General features: G+C 35.9%; 1 protein-coding gene across 2 annotated transcripts in view; it reads right to left on the reverse strand.

Annotated features, from left to right (window-relative positions):
- The window catches only part of TRIM24 (tripartite motif containing 24), an 81,583-nt gene that overhangs the window by 15,266 nt on the left and 44,493 nt on the right, over positions 1-21,824 (reverse strand). Inside the window, exons 6-10 of one of the 2 annotated variants that reach the window (XM_074366957.1) lie at positions 19,504-19,618; positions 16,967-17,113; positions 8,548-8,665; positions 5,710-5,876; positions 465-638 (exon numbers count right to left, since the gene is read on the reverse strand). In XM_074366957.1, coding sequence (XP_074223058.1) covers positions 465-638; positions 5,710-5,876; positions 8,548-8,665; positions 16,967-17,113; positions 19,504-19,618 — 721 coding nt within the window. Of the gene's footprint in view, positions 1-464; positions 639-5,607; positions 5,877-8,547; positions 8,666-16,966; positions 17,114-19,503; positions 19,619-21,824 lie in introns of both variants that reach the window. The other variant, XM_074366956.1, reaches the window with a different exon arrangement.

Here is a 21,824-nt window from a genome sequence, read left to right on the forward strand (position 1 = left end):
TTAAATATTAAACTTTATCAGATATACATGTAGTCCAAACTAAAACTGTGTGATAATAAGTTTGTTTCCAAGAAGTCTCCTTGAAACACTCTGAAAATTTGTTTACTGTTCTCTTCTGAAGTATGCAACCTGTATTTGTTAGAATATTTCTGCCTTAGGAAATTTAATGTACTGACCTAAAAGGAATACACATCAATATTGCAAAAATTAATACCTATGACTCAATGATTATTCTGGGCCTTCACTTCTGTATAAGTGGCTTGTTAATTACAAACCATCAAGATTCTTTCTATTAGCTTTGTCTCCTTGGGTCTGTAATAATAAACTGTAACTCTCGTTTATTTAAAAGAGAAAAAAGCTTGCTCTTGCTCTTCATAACCATTGCTCTATCCGTAAGTTCACTGTGATTCTAAAGTAGAGAGAAGCAGAAAAAGCAATCGAGGAGAGAAGGTAAACATATATACCTGTTTTATGGCTTGTTGAGCCAAGAAAGCCATCTGCAGAGGGTTGGGCTTTATTGCTTGTCGTGGCAAATTCTGGTTTGGTGGGTATCTTAACTGTTGAGGATGAGGAGGAAGAACTGGTCCATTGGGCTTGGGGCTGTGATTCTGAAAATTTATCAGACGTGGAGGGGGTTGCTGGAAAAAAGAAATTAAACCAATTCAGTGACAATCATCTCCTGAAAGACAAATTATAGAGAACTCTATTTTATAACTTTACAGAAAGACAGCAACTTTGCCACAGATGAATCATTTACTAATATGACAACAAGGGTATGGGGGGAGCGGACAGCCTTCTAGAATAGATATAAGCACTTTAAAGAAAAGAAGTTTTATTAGGAAGGAGACTTGGGAGAGGATTTTTCAATTCTAAGTAGGTTACACCAGGATTGGATCTAGGCCATACTGCGAAGTAGGGAAAACTTGTCTTTGGTATTTTTCTAAGTCACTGATGATTATCTTCTGCAAAGAACTGTCCTCCTCAAACCTCCTAAAGTAACATGGTGGCAGAATAATAACTGCTAACATTTTTGAACAATTATTACATGTCAGGTACTATTTTAAGTGCTTTACATGTGTTAACTCATTTAATCTTTACAATAATCCTCTGAGGTAGGGATTATCTCTATTTTATAGAAAAGGAAACTAAGATACAGAGAATTTAAATAATTTGCCCAAGATTAACAAAGATAGGAAGGAATGGAGCTGAGATTTGAACTCAAGTACTCTGGCTCCAAGGTCTGTACTTCAAGCAATAAAACAATAATGAAAACAGATTGTATTAGTAACATTTAAAAACCTATGAATCTTACTGAGATTGAACTATACTGCAGGCATTGTGATTAGCGTTTTACATGTGTTATCTTGTTACTACCCTCCCCATATTTTACAACTTATGACACTAAACATAAAGAAGCTTAGATAACCTGAAAAAAGTCACACAGCTCATAAAAGGCAGCACTAAGGCTTTAATCCAAAATTTGTCATTACCAAAACATGTGTTTAGCTGGAGGTTAAGGTACTAATTACAGCTTAGAGGATGAGTTTCCCCAAAAGAAAATAGATTTTGAAAGGAAACCCTTCAAGGACAACACTGGGTGATTACAGGATAGGGTAAGGGCTGGGAAGGCAAGCGTAGTTTGCTTACAAATGCTAGCCCTAGAAAATGAGACCAGTGTTCTAGAAAAAGGTAATCTTATATGCCAGTCTCATCTTGACTATCCAATTCTCTCTACGGTTGGCAACTAATTGCAAAGTAAATACTTCTTAACTGTATGATTAGAGCTTCTTAGAAATGGAACTATTAACTCCCACATTCAAAATGGGACAAATAAATGTGGAATTTATAAGGCTGAAGAAGCACCCCCTTAAACTCTGACACTGTGAAGGCAGACAGCTATAAAGTATAGCTCTGCCCCTTTTCTTTTCTTTTCCTTCTTCTATTTTCAGAATTTATTCTTCTTTCCTGGGTAAATTGCTTCTTTCCCCTCTCTTACAAATCAGCTGGCACTGTGTTCACCCTCAGTAACTTTCAAGAGTGGCTAGCAATTACAGACCCAATGAAAAGATTTAAATACTATTTCAAGACCAAGGGAAATTCTGTAGGTGAAGAATAGAAACATATCAGAGAAAAGCAGAGAAAACGTCAAAACTTTAAAGAAGCATGAGATTGAAGCCAGAGTAATCTTTTTGATTCTTCTATTGAAGTTTTGTGGTTTGAAGGATTTTATATCATAGAAACACAAACAGGAAAGATTTGGGGAATCGTAGTGGAAATAGTGGAAAACTTCTAAATTTATCCAAGAGACAATTTTTAAAAAGTGGAAAAGCACCCAAAATGATCCTAAAAGGAGAAGACTACTTATAGAATCTTTTGCCCACCCTATTCTCACACCCCTTACCCTGACTGAGATTTATATGTTGTTTCAGTCAAGAAATGACACTTGATGCCAGAGTACTGAGCTCTGTGAGAAATCAGTGTGTGACTGGATGTCCACCCTGCCATCAGAGAATCACAGTGTGGTGAGATGTGAGACAATTTTCCCCCCTCTCCTATACTCCTAGTTGATTGAGTTAATTTCTAAGAACCCTGTGACAGGAAAAGCAACTTGAAACCAAAATAAGATTAGGAACTAGTTATGAGTATAAAAGAAATAGCAAAACCAGTGCTCTTTTAATTAAATGGAGTCAATTAATTCACAAGAAGGAAAAAAAAAAAAGGAGAGAATAGAAAAATAATTGCATGCCTAAGCAAACTGACATATAATCATCATTATCTTCATCTTCATTCAAAATACTTTTATTATTATCAGTTTTAATTTTATCCTAGGTCAGTAATTCCCAACTATGTATAACCACGAAGGATAGCAGATGTCCTTTTAACATCCAGCCACTGTTTGGGAGAATTAATGTATACATATGAATGAGAGTATCTCCATAGCAGTACATCTGGCCCAGGAGTGAGAACCAGTAAGTGTAAAATAGCATACTTAGAGCTAACAAACTTAGAACTGTCCACTGAAGTATGATGGAGTATAATATATACTGCTCAATAAACAGAAATGCACAAGATTTATCAATTTGTACCACTCAGTCATCAAACTATGTATTCCACCACTGTATCACTCAACCCCTCAGTCATTCAGATTACATGGCTCATCTTCAGAGAAAGAAGAAACAGAACTGTCATATAAGTGACTTTCAGAGGCAGTCCTTTAAATGTACCTGTGTCCCATGGACAGATGTTTAGTAAGATTTGAACACCTCCACAAAGAGGCACTCATACACACCTGATTATAGACAGATATTTTCCCATATGTATATGCAAATAAACTGTTAGAAAACTAAGAAGGTAGATGGGCAGGGCAGTGTAAAAGTTTAGAGAGGAGGGAAAATTGATGAGTGAATAATGTAGGAGTGGCTATTTGGCAGAGAGAAGATAAAAAATGAGAGAAGAGAATATTGAAAGAAGGTCCAGGAGCTATTGAGAGGAGATAGGAAAAGAGCAGTGTGTGAGGTTAATGACCAAAAGATGAGAAAACTACTTTACAGTTGATCCTTGAACAACACAGGTTTGAACTGTGCAGATCCACTTAGATGTGGATTTTTTTGATAGTGAATACTTCAGTACTACACAATCCGTGGTGGCTGAATCCTCAGATGAGGAACAGCGGACAGGGAGGCACCACGTGTGGATTTTCAACTGCATGCAGGGTTAGCGCTTCCAACCCCTGCATTGTTCAAGAGTCAACCGTCTTTCCAAGTGGGAAAGTTAGGCTGTATAATAGAGATTGTACATTACATATATTATACACCAGTAAATCTTAGAGAGGAATGATAAGATCAAAGCAAATTTCTGAGATAAGCAGTCAAATGGCTCGATCGAGGTCACTTCTGTTTTGTCACTGCTTATATAAATAACTATTTATGAGAATGTGACCAAGTCACATAGTATCTGTTAACTGCCTTAGTTCTTCACTTCTTAGTGAAAAGGGAATTAGTACAAATGATGGATTTATACCATTTCAGGTTAATAAAGTATTAAATAAAAATCACTTTACCATCTCTCAGACACTTAAGATAAGTATTAACCACGCAAATGCTTAGCACTAGGCTCTCAACAATTAATTATTTCCTCTCTCTCTTCCCCTTCACATTTTTCTTCAGAAAAATTTTGGTCCTCTGCAGTCTATCTGCAACATATCACCCTGCAGTCTGCAGAGGTAGTAACAAAATTATTCCTCAATTTTCTTAAACTCTCTGCTCTGCCAGTTGCACTCTTAGTACCTAAAGCGAACAATTCTTTTCCCATGGAACACTCACCAAAGACCTCTTAAACTGCTTGTTATTTACTTCCTTTAAAAACCTAGGTTAAAACAAAGTATGAGAGGAATAATCAAATGGTCATACTAATATTCTCCTGGATTTGACATGCCTTCTTATCAATTTACTAGACAGCCGTAAATCTCAAATACAGCACCTCAGGCCTTCACAGAAGCAAATTAACAAGATCAGGATCTACATAAGCCCACAACTTTTATTCAGGGTTCAAGTAAGACTCCTGTGAAAATCATCTGTATGTTTTATAAAATTGCTACCAAAAAATTATGCCATTTAATTGCTTTTTCATAAAGAACCACATTATACATTCCTCTTAGTGTGAGTAAAATACTAGTAAAAATTTCCCCTAATTAATGGCATGTTTTCTTTTTATTAAATAATACAGATATTAATCCTGTTTCTTTTTTGTTCGGTTGACAAAAATTGAACTATGTTTTGTTCTTAAGCAGAATAAGAATTCTTAGCTTAATTCTGCATAATTTATTTGAGCATTATTAATACTTATTAATTCTTGTGCCATTTCATTTGTGTCATTTACTGTAAATCAGTTCAAACCCTTCTGAGAAATAGGGAGAGTATAAATTAATAAATAAAAGTAACTGAAGATAATAATTTTTAATGAATTAGACATTCCACTCCTTTATCAAATCTAAGTATGTCCACATCTAACCTGAGCAGGACTGTTAAACTATTTAACAAAGTGTATAAACCTTTTATCTTCAAAAATTGGATTTAAAATAAATAGATTATTTTATATCTAGTAAAAGTAAGAATGGTTCATGGAATATTTGCTGAGAAGTAAAGTTTGAAAAAGGTAGACTTCTAACGAATCACACCCTTGCCCTTTTCCATCTCATTCTGCCCTAGTTTCAAAGATGCCATGTGGCTTTTCTAGACACTGCATCCCTACAGAGAACAGATACCTAAAGTATCAGTCATTCTGAAGCACTAATATAAGAATTGAGTTACAGGTACACAACTTTTCCCATCAACCATATGCATGTGTTAAGAATGCAATAATTTACCCTCTGTTATAATATGAAGATGATGAAGAGCAGATAAGAATAGATGTCCCAGCTAAATAAACCATTAATTTATTTTGAGAAGGGCTAAAAACTAGGAGTTAAATCAGGGATCCTTAATGTGATAAATTTTTATAGATTCACATATTTAAATCATGGATGATGGATGACTTGGTTATTAAGAGCTGCTGAATACAACTGTACTACAATTATCTAAGTTAGGACAGGCCTGCTTCCAAATTTACCTGATGAGAGATGGAAGGTTGCTGGATGGGCCCCTGCATTCTAGGGTTTGGTAAACCCACAGGTGCTGGCCTCCGTTGCACCTGTTGCCTCTGAGCCATTACCTGTTGCTGCATATGCTGGAGTCGTAATTGAGCTAGGCTGATCTGTGTTGGAAACTTGGATAACTGGTTTGAAGATAAACCACCTGGTGGCTGTGAATTCTGTTCCACGACAGGATTCTGCTTAGGCATTTGTGGTTGACTCTCTTTATCTTCGATTACTAAAGAACCTAATTAGAGAGAAAAGGTTAAGTTCTAAAGATTTTCTGAGAGTGAAATACTATATTTTGTAAGGCTATTTTTGCTGATCTTCAGAACTGCTAAGGAACTTTTTTGTCTCAGGAAACCTTTACACTCTTAAAAAAAGAAGTCCCAAAGAGTTGTTGTTTATGTAGGTCCTATCAATCAAAATTTACCATATTTGAAACTACATATCAGAATTAAAAACATTTTGGGGGACGGTACAGTTCAGTGGTAGAGAGCATGCTTAGCATGCACGAGGTCCTGGGATCAATCCCCAGAACCTCTATTAAAATGAATAAAATAAATAAATAAATTAAAAAACCTAATTACTACCTCCCAAAATTAAAAAAAAAAAGTAAAACAAAACACCAAAAACACCCATAAAATATTTTTCTCACTAATTCATTTAAAGATCACAATCCTTAGTAACACATTTTTATGGAAAAAATAACTTATTTTCAAAAGAATTTAGTGAAGAGTGGCACTATTTTACATTTTTGAACATCTCTTTAAATGTCTGACTTAATAGCTGAACTCTCATCTCTGTTTCTGCATTATGTGTCATAAAATATTGTTTAGGTTGAAATACATGAAGCAAATCCAGCCCCACATGGATATATACTTAGAAAAGGGAGGCCTCTGTCTTTCCCATACTCAGACCATACTATGAGAAGTGCTGTTGTGTATCAAAACAAGCAAACCTGACATTTTCTTCACACTGTCACAGTGCACACCATGTTACTGATCTGACAGAGAACTCTGGCTTACAACTATACTGTTAGAGCTTAAAGGTACCTCCAATAGGTCTGGTCCTAGCATAAGGCAAAGCTTGATTTCTTCAACAGTAGAGACTCAATTAAATGTTTCTGATTTACTAAGCATACACATCCTAAAAATATGGTTATTATTCATTAAATACTTACTATGTATTAGGTACTGTGACAGTAGGTCTATACATACTGTTAAAGACCTTTGTACAGATAAGGGATCTAAGGTCAGAGAGACTGAACAACTTACCCAAAGTCACCAAGACATTAACTGAATATTCATCCATATCAGTATTTTTCCATAACATGTTTCTCAGAAGCCACAGACACACAAGTTTGGGAAACTCATCTCCTTCTTGGAAGATTTAAAATGTAAATCTCACTGTAAATGACAACTTACAGAGCCGTATATGACAGCATGGAGAAGTCCTACAGTGAAGGATACTGTTTTACAAACTCCTCACAAACAGGAGGTGCTTTTTTTGTTGTTTTTGCTGATGTAGATTTATCTAAAACTATGTCCATTTATGTGTGTACAGTTATACATATTCTTAATTTTACATAGGTCTACATCACGTAGTCTACGTTTTAAGGGATATGCTTACAACTGTACATATGACTTTGTGTGGACGTGTAACTGGGATGGGCTCTCTGCATAGCTGAAGGTGCGGTGGAGGATGGGGCAGGATACGAGATAGTTACTTATACACACACTTTGTATTAAGATGCTTCTTTTTAGTTATACAGGTCAGACCATGTGTGATTCCAGTTGCCTGCTATGTATCAATCAATCAATATGTACTTCTAAAGTACTCAGACCCCTGTACTGAGTTGCAGGGGTCATCTCACCACTGTTCCTTTAAAGGGTCACCTTATTACCACACTTTCAGCTCTTTCCTTGTAAGGATGAGATTTGAGTAAGCCTATTTCTTCCTTTCCTGGTGTGTTTGGAAAGCACTGGCTCTCTTCTGAGCCATTTCTTCCTTTCTTACCCAAACTCTAGCTTAGGAAAGGAATGAGAGAGCAACCACCTCTGATGATTTTGAAACAGTCAGTGAGCCTCCAAACTGTCATCAAAGGGAATGTTGGTGGTTGATGAAGAATGTGTAGGGAATTCTTACGTTTCTGTTTCTATAGTTTCCTTATGAGAAATTAAGAAAGGAGGTAAAAACTGAAGACTTTTTCTACTAGCATATAATGTAACAAGAAAGATAAATAATCACTTCCTACTCGCTGGACTGCCTGCAAGGATAGTCGATGTTACCAAATATCATCACAGTAGTCTCCCTTGGCGATTATTCAGTGGGTTCTAGTACTTAAAATTCGTTTATCTGTATGCATGTTATACTTCAATTAGGAAGTTTAAAAACATATAGTTATTACATAAACGGCAAAAGAAAAAAATGAGAAGTCTTCCCGAGCAAGATAAAGCAAATGAACCGTTAGGTGCCTGATGACTGGGTCTCAAGAGCAAGTAAGCCAATAATTGTATGAGAAATACTGTTTTCACACAGAAAACATTCTAAATATTAAAAAAAAATCTTGTATTAATGGCAGTCACAAGTCAAAAGTTGTATCAACCATTCTATAAATATGTAATTAACAGTACAAGCAAGATTCTATGGGGGAAAAAACTAAAATGCAGAAGTCCAGACACACTGTGAGTCAATGTAAAGGATGTTTCATATCATCCACATGTTTACACGTATTTATATTCATGCATGTGTCACACATATACACACACTAATGAAATACTAGTGAAAAGTCTGTCTTTAAAACAAGATAATAAAAACATTTTGGGGGTGGAAGGGAATACATTTGCAATAATCTCATAATCATTTAAAGTTCCAGAAACAAATGACACTTTGAGAAAACGTACATAATAGCCTACCTAAATTGATAATATTTTGAGCCCAGAAACTAGGATCACAGTGAAATTGGATGGTATTGTTGGTCACTGGGGAAGCATCACACCTTGCTCGAAGGAGGTGCCGTAACCGGTATGTAATCTAGAAAAAAGGAGAGACAACCAAACATCGAAAACTTTATTAGACAAATAATTAAGTTCCCAATAATCACACACAAAAAAATGGTCTTTGTATCATGTCTGCCAACACAAAATAAGCAATCCAAAGTTACAAAAAGTGAACATACAGCATAGTTTTCCTTCCAAAACATGTTAGAAGTTTTGAGGTATAACTCAGCTATACTGTTAAACACGAAACTGAACAGAACTATCTTAAAATGACAGGTTAAGTCAGTTTTCTGAATCACTGAAAATTCACAGAAGCACCAATCAAATATTTGTGAAATAAAAAATTTTCACACATTCTGCTCTTTTATTTCAGTTACTCTTTCCAAGAAGGAGTCAGAATTTAGATTATAGGGCTAATGAATTACAGAAAATGTAAGTTAGTCTCTTGCTCAGGAAACAAAAGAAGGGCCCACAGCTAGGCCTGCTAGTGGATGGTTCTCCTTGCTCCTGTGCTTTGAATCTCGTGGCATCACCCGGTACACCCACCCCACTCCACACTGCTGTCCTCAGTCCTTGAAGAGTTTAACTCCTGGCTCACTGCCCCCATCTCCAACATTACTCGTGTCCTAATTCTTGATGATTTTAATATCAACTAGATGATCTTTCTTTCCAGCTTACTCCCTCTAGTGCCCAGATACCACTAATCCTAAAGATCCCATAACCTTTGCTCTTAAAATTTCTCCCTGTCCTTCCATCTCACCTCACCACTACCCTTATGCAGCCCTCAATTCCTCCTTATCCAGCTCAAACCCCAGGGTCAATCATGATAATCATTTCCTCGCATATATACCTTCAACACCCCTTTCTCTCATGTTTTGAATTACACATACGCGCCCTTCCCCTTCTCAACCTTTTCTCCAAATAACAACCAACAAACAATACCAGTTAAACTAACTTTTGACTATGACTGGACTGATGGAGGGACTGACCAAATTTCAAACACAGCCTGTTTACTCCAGGTGGGCCCCTAAGGTGGATGGGCTATTAAATGACATTCCTCTGGTCCTTCACTTTCCTACTCTCCTACTTGACTATTTCAAACCTCCTTTCTCTTTGAGGGAGGAGATGCTGGAGATGTGAAAATCCATCTGAGCTGATGGTCTTGCTAACCAGTCACTGAAAAAACAGGAACAATCAAGGGTCTTCCATCAACTTCCACCACCGACCAGTACTAGTGGTCCCTCCTATTACACGGGATTACCTGGCCATGCTTCTAGCTAAAGCCAGTCCTTGCACTCGTGCAACAGTGCCCAACACCTCCGCTTCCTCAAAGACATTGGCCAATGATTTTCTCCCCTCTCCAGAATCAAGCTTTTCATTTTACTGGATCAGTCCCATCAACATACAAACATGTTTTAACATTTCCCAGCTAAAAACAAAACTCCTTTAAAAAACCGATCCTTCTTCCCTGTCATAAACTGGCCCATTTTTCTCTCTCTTTTACGGCAAAACTTTTTGAAAGACTCATCTATCTTTAATGTCCCTCATTCCTCTCCTCCTATGCTTTTCTGAAACCACTCCATTTGACCTTTCAGTAGCTTTTCTCATAGGTGGTCACTTGGCCCTTATGGAAACATTTTCTTCATTTGGCTTCTAGCAAACTATGAGCTCAGGGTTTACCCTCATTTCACCAGCTGCTACTTTTTAAGGCCACTGAGAAGAGGTTTGGGTTCCAATGTACCATCTTAGTCTCCATTGTTGGTTCCTTCTCCTCTCCCACACCTGGAATGCCCCAGGACTCAATCTTTCAACTGTTCTCTTTTCTCCTACACCCACATACTTTTAGTGATTTTTTCCAGTCTCATAGTGTAAATGACTCTTAAATTTATCTCTCAAGCCTGGACCCCTCTTTGAACTTGCACTTCTAACTGCTTGCTCAATATCCCTACCTGGCTGTCTAACCGGCATCTCAAATTTAGTATGTGTAGACGGGAACTCCTGATCCTTCTCAAGTCTATTCATCCTATGATCTTCCCCATCTCAATTACTGGCAAAACTGTTTTTCCTACTGCTTAGTTAGTCCTTGGTTCCTGTCTTTTCCTCTCACCCTACATTCCATCTGTCAGCAAATCCTGTTCACTCTAACACTAAAAGATATGGATAATCTCACCAATTCTCCCATCAACACTATCAACTTCTACTGTTACCACCCTGGAAAAGCCACCTCATTGCAGTAAGTTTCCAACTTGTCTCCCTTATTTCTCCCTTGCCTTCAACTACCTATAGTTTATTCTCAGCAGTCAGAGTGATTAAAATATAAATCGTATTCTGTCATTCCTCTCCTCAAGTCCCTCCACTGGTTTCCCATCTCACTCAGATTCAAAACCAAAGTCCTCATAATGAACAACAAGGCTAGTGCTACCTGGCTTTCCAGTACTTCTGACCTTACTTACCCTACATCTGCTCACTCACTGTGTTCCAGCCTCTTAGGCCTCCTTGCTGCCCACATCACAAAAACTCCCATCTTAGTCTTTGCACCTGCTGTTTGTACTTCAGCTCTGCCTGAATACCCTCCCTGAGTATCGGTATGGCTTGCTTCTCCACTTCCTTGAGGGGTTTGCTCAAATGTCACCTTCTTTAGATAGAATTCCCTCTCTAAAATTACAACCCTCACTCCAATGCTCCTCTAATTACTTTTCTCTAGAGCACTTAATACGATGTAACAGTCTATATATTTTTTTTACTTATTTTGGTATTGTCTCTCTTCACTAAAATCCAACTCCTTGAGGGCAGAGATTTTCTTTTGTTTCCTATTCCCTCAGTACTTAGAATGCTGCTTGATATACAAGTATTCAATAAATAATTGTTGAATAAATAAGTTTGCTTCAACTGCTAAATTCTCTCAAACAGCTATAATAAATTCTGAGCAAAAAATAAGAATTTATTTTAGGACTATACAGAATACATGGCACAATGTTTAATTAAGCAATTAGCACCCGATACAATGTTCTTTCCCTAAGTGTTTCTCCCTTTCTTAATTTTTTGCATCTTCAAATAATTCTCACTATAAAACATACTCAAAATATGCTAATCAAAAGAAGGATGCCAAAGGGGAGGGTATAGCTAAGGGTTAGAGTGCATGCCTAGCAGTCCCCAGTGCCTCCATTAAGAATAAATAAATAAATAAAAACCTAATTATCTCCACCCAAAATTTAAAAAAAAAAAGAAAAAAATAAGAATGATTCCAAAGACTTCCCTTTGTAAAATAAATCCTCATGCTTTATGGTTTTCTAAAATTTAATAATTTATTTTGAAATCATTTAAATATTGTAGAAAAGTGAATAGAGCCCTTCACCCAGATTTCCCAACTTTAAATATATTAGCACATTTGTTCCAGGGCCCACCCACTGCTCCTGTGCACATACACTATTATTACTAGTCTTTTCACGAACCTTTTGACAGGAAGCTTCTGACATTAGGTTCTGTCTCCCTGCTAAACATTCCAGTGAGTATATCCTAAAACAAAGATCCTCTAATGTAAGCAGCAAATTCCAAATTCATAAAACAAGTCTGTCACAACACTATTCAATCTAGGCTCCTCATTCAAATGTCAGCTGTCCCAACACTGTCTCTTTCCAGGACACTATCAAGGAATACAGGTTGCATTCAGTCGCCATGTCTCTTCAGTCTTTCCCTCTCATTCCTGTCCTTGATGGCTTTAAAGATTTCAGGCCTTACATTCTGTAGGATGACCTTCAACCTGAGTTTGAGAGTCTTTCCACCTGATCAGATTAGTACGGCATTCTTGTCAGGAAAACCACACAAATGATAAAGCGCACCTCTCAGTGCATCCTTCGGGGAAGCTCAGGATGTAACCTTGTCCCACCACTGCCCATGTTAACCTTCATCACCTGGCAGTTCTGCGGCCCAATTTCGCTACTCTTAAATTCACTACTTTCTCGCTTTGTAACTGATTAGTATTTTGCAAAGAAGTATTTTAGGGTTACACTAAAATCCTGTAAGTCATCAGTGCTCTACCCACCACATGAGTATCCACAGAAAACTGCTTTTGAATTTCCTCTACCTTAGTGACCAAATGTGCTTCTTTATGCTCACTATTCTTCCCAGTCTTATTAATTTACATAAACTTTTCCCTTCATTGTCATTTACTTATTTATAATCATCATGGACTCATTTATTCCTACTTAATTCAATGTGTTGCAATCCATTATTATGTTTATTTAGTCTGAGCCTCAAATTTGTGGATTTGCCCAAGGGGAGCCCCTTTAGGCTGAATCCTGGTCCTTTTGACATATCCCTATTATTTCTCTGGTAAAAGATGCTCTGGGTACAATCTATACTTTTCTTCACTTTCCTTGATATTTAGAAACCAAGATCTGAAAGGACAGTGAGCTCACTGCTCTTGGGGTGTAGCACACAAACATATAAACACATACAGATACATACTTACACATCTATAGCTACTTCCACATCTCTCTGTATAAAATTCTTGAGTTCACAGTTATTCCTCTAATTCCAATCCAACATATCTTAGGGCTCTGTATGGCCTTATTTTCCCCCTATATTTCTACATACTTCTTGGGTAGCAAAAGACTTGGCTACTATTACCCTCAACATATCTTCTTACTTGCTCAATCCATTTACTTATTTGCTTAATGTAACCAAAATCCAAATGATACTGTCTCTGCTTACTAGCTCTGTGTTCCCTACTCACCATTTCTTATCTTTGGTTGCTAGTCTCGGGCCTCTATGTGGTCCCCCAACCCTCTTCACTACCCTGTGTCTTCACAGTCACCATGCTAATGCGTCCATGTCAGGAAGGGAAGATGCTTGATCGCTTTATTTAAAAAACTGTTTTCCCCTCCCTTAGGCACACTACAGTGACTTAGCACTTCAAATATCTTACGATTTTTAGTGTGGAAATTGAATAATAAAGCTTCCTTGCCAAGAAAAAAAAATTATTACATCAGAAATGTGAGTACTTCCTTAAAAGGAAATCAGTTCTAAGAGAGGAACTATGAGGTAAATCACTTGGATATAAATACTTTTGTTTTTTGCCCTTGAGGTACTATGTTGTAAATTCCTTCTTTTGCTGAAAAGAAACATAGAATTTATTTATAACTCAGATAGCTAGTATCTGTTTGCTAATTAAGTTGTGGCAAGGTCTAAAAATAACATCAAATTTGTCCAAACCCTGCTCCTTATCTTAAGTAACAATCGTTTCTGTTGTATTTTACTGCCATTCAAGGTAAAGACATAAGACCTCCTGTCAAACTATTTCATTACCCATCTCAAACGTAAACCATGACACTCATCAAAACTCCTGATGCACGTTTTAGATAGTTCTGAGGAGCCATAAAGCCTGGCTAGCATGAAAGATAAATAATGATTCATTAAATATACTTGTTGATACCTTCAGATATATTTGAACTTAAACTCAGGTTTCACACTGAAAACTTAGCTACTGTTCAAAAAACAAAAGACAAAAATTTTCTTAAAAAGATGAAAGTCAAAACAGTTGAGATGACAACACTGTATATTGTCTCCTTTCTACTGAAGTTAAAATAAACTGAAAATTTAACATAAAGTTTGTACTTATTTATAGCTTCTGACAGGAGACATTACCTGGTACCTTATTTGTTCACCATCAATCTTTCACTAAGCTCCTATATATAAAGCACTAGGTAATGCAAAATTCCTACCCTTGAAGAAGCAAAAGTTCTAATCACATTCATAGAAAAATATGCAAATGGAATTAAAGTAGATAAAAATCAGTAACACTATGATGGATATATACATAAGGGCTCTGTAAACACAAAGAAGGGTAATCCAACCCAGTGTTGGTCATGGAAGTCTGCCAAAAGGAAAGGACGACAAATCTAAACTGAACCTGGTAGTCTCTAAAAAAGATGAGGATTCATTACTCAGGAGAAAGCAAGGCCTTCTAGGAAAGGGCAACAGTACCTAGCCAAGAGAGCACGGTACGTACTCTGAGCTTTGAGGACTAAAACTAAGGAACTGGCAATGAGACATTCAGGAAACACAGAGAATGCCTCTGAAGATTAATTATACGGGAGGATGGGGGAAAGGGAGTAAAAAAGATTGCAGAATTCTTTTTTACTACTTATAGCTTAATAGTTTCCTAATCACTAGTATTAGAGAAATATCTACTGCTCGTAAGGAGAATAACTGTGTTTTACTCTCCTAGTCTCTCTTCTGTCAATATTTCTTGCCTTCCTTCAGAAGAATCCTAAGGAAATACTGCAAAAATGTTTCAAAATACAGTTAAAACTGGACTTCTAAAGGATTCTGCTATTCCAATGGGTTTGGTCTTTTACTGACTATAATTCCTACAGTAAAAGATGAACTAAGAATTACAAGCCAAGTTTGAAATTTCAGGCCAGCAAGGCATTTCTTTTTAATTTTTGAGCATATAAAAGCCATCATTTAAAAAATAACCTGAGTAAACATGGCTGTTTACAAAGCATAAAACCTCTAAAGGACAGGGTTGTATAATACAGTGACTTTCTAATTTTCTGAGGTTGGAAATCTTTCTAAATGTTTAAAAGTAATCACATGCCTCAACTCTGCATGCATTACAGGCAAATTCTTTTACTAGCTGTATCTGCTACTAGTGTGCATAAAGGCTCGCTTGGGTTCCAGAGACTTTTAACAATTGAAAAACATGATATAGCCAATCAGGAATCTGGTAATGCTGGTTCCACATGACTCACAGTGCCCATTTTCTCCTGTGTATACTACAGAGGATGACCTCCCTCTCTCAGATTTCAAGAGATCATTGTGCAGATTAAGTAACCCCATCTTCTATTTTTTATTGTTTTCTCCATATTATAAATCACAAACAAAATCACAGAATAAAATTAGGAAAACGAATTCTTAAACTGACAAGGGAGATTGACTAGATGTCTAATTGTGTGAATAATATGCTTCTTACACACATACAAATAAAAGTTTTCATTATGGGTCTAGTTGAAAAAAGATGATTCTCACTTTCTCCTTTGAGCCCTGTTTTGTTTGACTTACAGGAAAGTTTAAGTAACAGAGAAGGTATGCACTATATATATATATATATATATAAGCTGTTTTTCATTAGACCAATGAAACAGTAAAAAGAAAAAGAAAAAAAGACTCAAGATTGAGAGAACACACCATTGATAATTATGACAGAGGAAAAAATTAAAGAATTGAATACAATTCAAGATTAGGAATAGTTTTAGAAATAGTTACTAATTTGCTTTCTAATAAGTCACTCAATATCTGAACCTAGTTTATAAATGTTTATCCTGAAGTGCATTTCCTTATTTCAAAATGGTCATAACGGGGGTATAGCTCAGAGGTAGAGCATTTGACTGTGAAATGGTTATAAAAAATTTCTTCCACAAAATGGAGTGGGTTAACAGAAAACAGATTTGGATGTCCTAATTTGATTTCCAAGTAGAAATCTCTGTGGAATCTTTAATAAGACAAAAGTTTTAAAAACTCCCACTTCACTTTTATGTGGTGTGACTTTTGTGGCTAAGTGTCTTCTAGACCCTTGCTCCCATCGGCGGGTCTGCAGACCGGGAGCATTAGCGTCACCTGCGAGCTCGTCGCAACTACAGAATCTGGCTCCACTCCATGTCTACTGAACCAGGATCCCTGGGTGATTAATATGCAGTGACCACACCTCCAGGAGCAAGGTTCTAGATTATTCTCAAAGTAGTTCATCAAATCAGAGCCACTTGTCTGCAGCAAGTGGGGTTGAAATATCCAGCACCATGTATCACTGACAGAGTAAACAATGTAGCGTTGAGAAGAGGAACATGGTCTCTGGATTCAGGTCTAAGTTGGCACTTTGTGTGACCTTGGGCAGGTTACTTAACTCTGTGCCTTGGTTTCATCACCCATACAATGTGAATGGATCTCTACCTTATAAAAATGATGTCAAAGGTTAAATATTACACAGCAATGCTTAAATTTAGTGTCTGGCATTCTACAGGTAATCAGGAAATGCTTACTATCATCATTATTGTTAGTATTAAGTTCAGTTGTCACTAGACTGAGAAAACTTGGAGAAGAACAAAATAGGAGTGATGATGGCAGATTAAAATGCAAGTTATATCTAAATCACAGCAGTTTAAAGTAATATTTAAAAAAAATCAAACTATTTTGATCAATTAAAATTAGAAATAAGTAAAAAGCATTTAAGCACAGACTAATGAAAATGTCTAAATTTTAGGCAATCTAATAACGGACTCCACTGTTTCCCTCTGCACTTTGACAGCATGTTAAGTGCCATACTTAAGTGTCTTACCAATCGCTTGCTATAGAGTAATGCTGTACTGCTGCCACTGGAAACTGCCCATTTAGAAAAATGCATGACATGTTCCAACTGTTTAGAAAGTCCAGCCACTTCCTGTTGTTGTTGCATAAGTTTCATGCGATGATCCTTTGCAAGGCTCTGAAAGGAAAATGGTTTCAAAATTATTTCTGCATTTAACATATTTTAATGGTCATTTTCAGATTACCAGATTAGAATAACCACAACCCCTAAGAACACAAGTGACAGAAACTTAAAATACTTAGTGTGTTTACCCCCTAGCACAAAGGCTCACTCTCACTGAAGCAAAAAACTGCCCCTGGTGCCAATGTCACCACTGTCTATACTGCCCACCCCTTCTCCCCATGGCCCTTGGTCTCGTTTTACAAATTCTGCGACTTAGGTCTCTGTTCAAGCATCTTCCAGTATCAAAAAAGGTACAAAACTGTGGATTAGCTATAATACAGGTAATACCTATTAAATCAATTCTCACAAATAAATAGATACATCATACAGCAATCTAGTAGAGTTATGCAGTAGACAACATTTAGGCTTTGCATGTGGTTTAAAAAAAAAGCATATAATTTTAGTCTGTTGAAAATATGTACCCTGGGAATAAATTGATATAGTGACTAATGGAACCAATGCAGTCTCAGAAAAGTAACATAAAAGTAGAATATAGAATTTCTTTAAGGAAGTACACAAGCAAGAACACAAGTTTATCAAAAGTGGAGGAAAAACCCACTGACCTTGGGCTATTTTAAATGTCCCTATCCAAAAATCTCCTCTTTCTGACAAGGAAAGGGGGAGAGAAGAGGGCTTTCTACTGGTTCTAAAGAAAAGTTCAAAAGTAACTACAAAATGGAATTATATTCTCAGTAGAAAAAAATGAACTTAGATCCTGGCCATAGTTAGTTTCAAATTTGGAAAATGCACATGTGCTGCACTGAATGAAGGGAAAAAAACGCAGTGATTTTCATGTCTAACTTCAGAGATAATTTATTAGTCTATTTCTGATCTCTGTTAAAAACTAAATGTTTCTTTGTAAATATCCAAGAAAGAACAGAAATCATGTTGACTTTAAGGGAGGTTGCAAATTGAGAACCTGAAGCCCAAGTTTCTTGGGCTTGTATGGTAACTACATTTGGTCTTATTTCTCTGGAGTCTTAGAAAATATTGGCTACCTTCATTTACCTTAAAGGCTGTGAACCAGGAGAATGAGTACGAGGACTGAAAGGCATATTTAAAAGGTACTGTAAAAATTATTAGTCAATAAAGTTGATTTAAAATAATACTGATGACCAGGTTCATCCCTAGAGGTTTGGGGATCTGATCATCTTTAGTTCTTTAACTTGAGTTAAAAAAAAAAAACCCTTGTAAGTGATTCTTATTTACCATGAAGTTTGGAAACAGCCACAGCAATGTATGCACTATTCATCTCTTAGAAATCAAAACTACACAGCATTTGATTCTAAGCAGAGCTTTGAAAACTTTAAAAATTGCTTAAAAGCTTCTTTAAAAAAAAAAAAAAATCACAGGACCTTGAAAAAATAGTTACGGGTCTGATTCCTCCTGGCCAGAATACTTTTCTACTAAAAGAATACTTTTTTACTATTTGTTTCTAAAAGGACAGAGAATTATTTTGGTCTTTGTTTCCTGTATAAACCATGGGAAAGACCATACTTTCCCAAGAGAAACAGAACTTTCTGACAAAGACCTTATAATTTTTGTCAACTATAAAATAAAGAGGTTGAACTAAATTATTTCTAGGAATCCTTTTTTAATCCTCACATATCAGAATTAATTTATTCTCTTCTTATTCTTAATCTGCTTCTTTACTGTTAAATATTTTCTGTCCCAATATATTAAAAGCTACTAAAATATCCTGCATTTAATGTTATGTTGATATATCATGCAGAAGTTGTAACCTCATTTTATTTGAGTCAAACACTGACTCTGGATCTTGACCTTCATAAGTGGACAAAAGCTGATTAAGACAGTAATATTTTTCTTCCCTACAGTGAGAAACAACTATTCTAACTGCCCTGAGCATCTCTCCCTGAGTATTGCTTTCACAATTAAGGCTATAAAATGTTGTGGGCACATTCTTTTACTTAATTCCCCATAAGGTTAAATGTATATATTTGCAAACTAAATACAGCTAACTTGGTGTATCTTTCTGAAAAATTTTGCTCAATTGCACTCCTTTGGTGACCCCAAATTGTCAATGCAATGCATCTCTAAAATGATTCATCTCTGTAACATTTACGAAGCTTCTCCTTATAAGCAATGCTTTGGGCTGTAAAGTAGACAATAAGGATTAAGACAGTCCTAGTGTATTATAAAGCCACAAATTGTCAGCTATAAAGCAAAGCCTTGCAAAAAGGAAAACCTGGGAATGGAGAAGAAATATTCTTGAATCATAAATGGAAACAATTATATGAAAAAGGCTGTGATTTCAACTTCACAAATACATGAGAAAACACTACATTAAATCACTACAACATAGTGTCCCATTAACAGTAACTTACCTCAAGCTGATGCAGTAGAGCTTTTCCTTTTTTATTTATTTCTACCATCAGTGTAAATATGGCAACTTTAATATCCTGTTCCACCTGCTTCTGGTTTTGATTTACTTCAATTATCCTGAAAATTAAACAAAAGGGGGAAAAAATCTAAAACCTAAGGCAGAAGGTTTGTCTTATACATAAGACTGATTTTTTGAATGTCTAAATTAGACAAAAAAGCAAAAATGCTTTCAGCTCTTAAAAAGCTCATCTATTTCTAAGGGTCCTTCAGTTTAAATTGATTTTCTTGAAGATGAGACAGCAGAAATACAATTCTTCTGAAACACACAGTCACGTAATTCAATCTTAAAATCAAAATGCATAAAACTGCAAGAGAACGAATACAGTTTAAGAAAGTATTATTTGGAAAGAATATGATGACACCTGGAAAAATTCTCAGCCTAAAAGGATGGACAAAAAAATAATTTATAAACAAGATAAGGAAAATCATGACTCTGAATGAGTTCTACTGTATTCACTTCAACTAAGAAGTAGAAAAGTATAAATGTGTCATTCTTATCTTAGTCATCTGAACTGCTACAGTATTCATTGTATCTGAATAGAAGCCAAAAGACAACAATAGTTGTTTGCTACTTTTAATGACATATTTGTCTTGAAAGAAGTAGCCAAGTAACTACTTAATGTTTTATCAACTACCATATACATCTTCTTTGACTGGAGAAAATGGGAATGCTGTTCTCATGATCAAGATGTACAGGGGGAAAAAAATGCATAGCATCACACCAGAATATCTTACAGAAGCAGAAAAAGAGAAATGGGGCATCCACCATAAAACATTATGAGATACATAAAAAGCTTCATTTCTTCTGTCTGCCTCTCCCATAGTTACCCTCCAAAACTTAAGATCAAAAGGGCAGGGAACTTTATTTTCTGTTGGAAATTCTTCAAGATAATTATTTGACATCAATATTAGCTAGAGAATCAAGGAAACCAGATTAAGTCTGGAAACCAAACCTCAAAAAACAAACAAAAACCCTAACTTAAATCCTTATGATGGTAGAACAGGATGAAAAAGGGGTAAGTAATGCCATGTTTGCACATGCATAAAAATGAATGAATAGAAAAGCCAGTCAGTCCAGTAAATTTAATCCTTCCATAATCAGGCAGGCTATAAAGATATGAGCAATCAACACCTAATCCAAAGACACTTTAATTCTTACCATAAATCAAAAACTAAAATCCTTCCATACAACAAAGTATCACTTTGTAAAAAGAGCATAAATCACTAAAATAAGGTAACACCACTAAAAACAAATTTGGAAAATTCACACTATCTGATTTTAAGACTTACTATGAAAAGTTATAGTCATGAAGAAAGTGAGGTATCAGCAAAAAAGAAAAGCACTATGGAACAGAATAGAGTCCAGAAATAACATCACACATATATGGTCAATTGATTTTCTACAAAGGTGCCAAGGCAATTCACCAGTAACAGGATAGTATTTTCAACAAATGGTGTTAGAACAAATAGACATCCATAGGTTGAAAAAAGAGGAAACTTTGGCCCATTGCTCATGGCCATATACCATATACGTAGTGAAAGAGTAAGAAAAAAGTCAAAAGAGTTTCATCAAGAGTCAATCTTTTACATAAAATTAGTTATTTTACAGTAGCTACTGTTTGCCACTGGATGGTAGAAATGCCTATAATTATCGCTCCTCATCATTCCATAAGTATTCAAATTTTCAGTTATTCAGATATAAAAAATTCTAAACCCATCAATGACATCAATTTAGCAAACCGTACTACTGTGATTAGAACATGGTAAAGACAATAGTATTTGGTTAACTACAGTTCTTACGTGAAAGAGAGAGGTAAAACGAAATGAGAGCTGATAACAAAAGAATAAAAACTGAAAGACACACAATAAAACTGTTATTAGCACAATGTATAATAGATATAATAATAATACCAAGGCATCAAGAAAAAGTTAAATTACATTTATAATCTCTTTTAAGGAAATCAGGTAAACCAAGGGACTCTTTGGAAAAAACTATCAAATGCTCCAGCCTAGCCACGTTCCAAAATGATGAATGACAGATTGTGATGACTGATCTTAAGGAAGAGGAACTGCAAAAGTCTGACAAACTTTTCCCTACGAAAAACATTCAGATCCCCTGCAAGGGATCTCTTACTAATAAGCATCTTTTGATCTATTAATTCAGTGACATGTTACTTTTGTGTACAAAACAAAACAAAGGGGGCGACTAGACAAACTCTGTCTTCCTTGCAGAAGTTAGTGGTTTGCTCCTCCAATCACTTAA

Source organism: Camelus bactrianus, chromosome 7 (assembly GCF_048773025.1).
Source record: "Camelus bactrianus isolate YW-2024 breed Bactrian camel chromosome 7, ASM4877302v1, whole genome shotgun sequence".
NCBI classification, from domain to species: Eukaryota; Metazoa; Chordata; class Mammalia; order Artiodactyla; family Camelidae; genus Camelus; species Camelus bactrianus.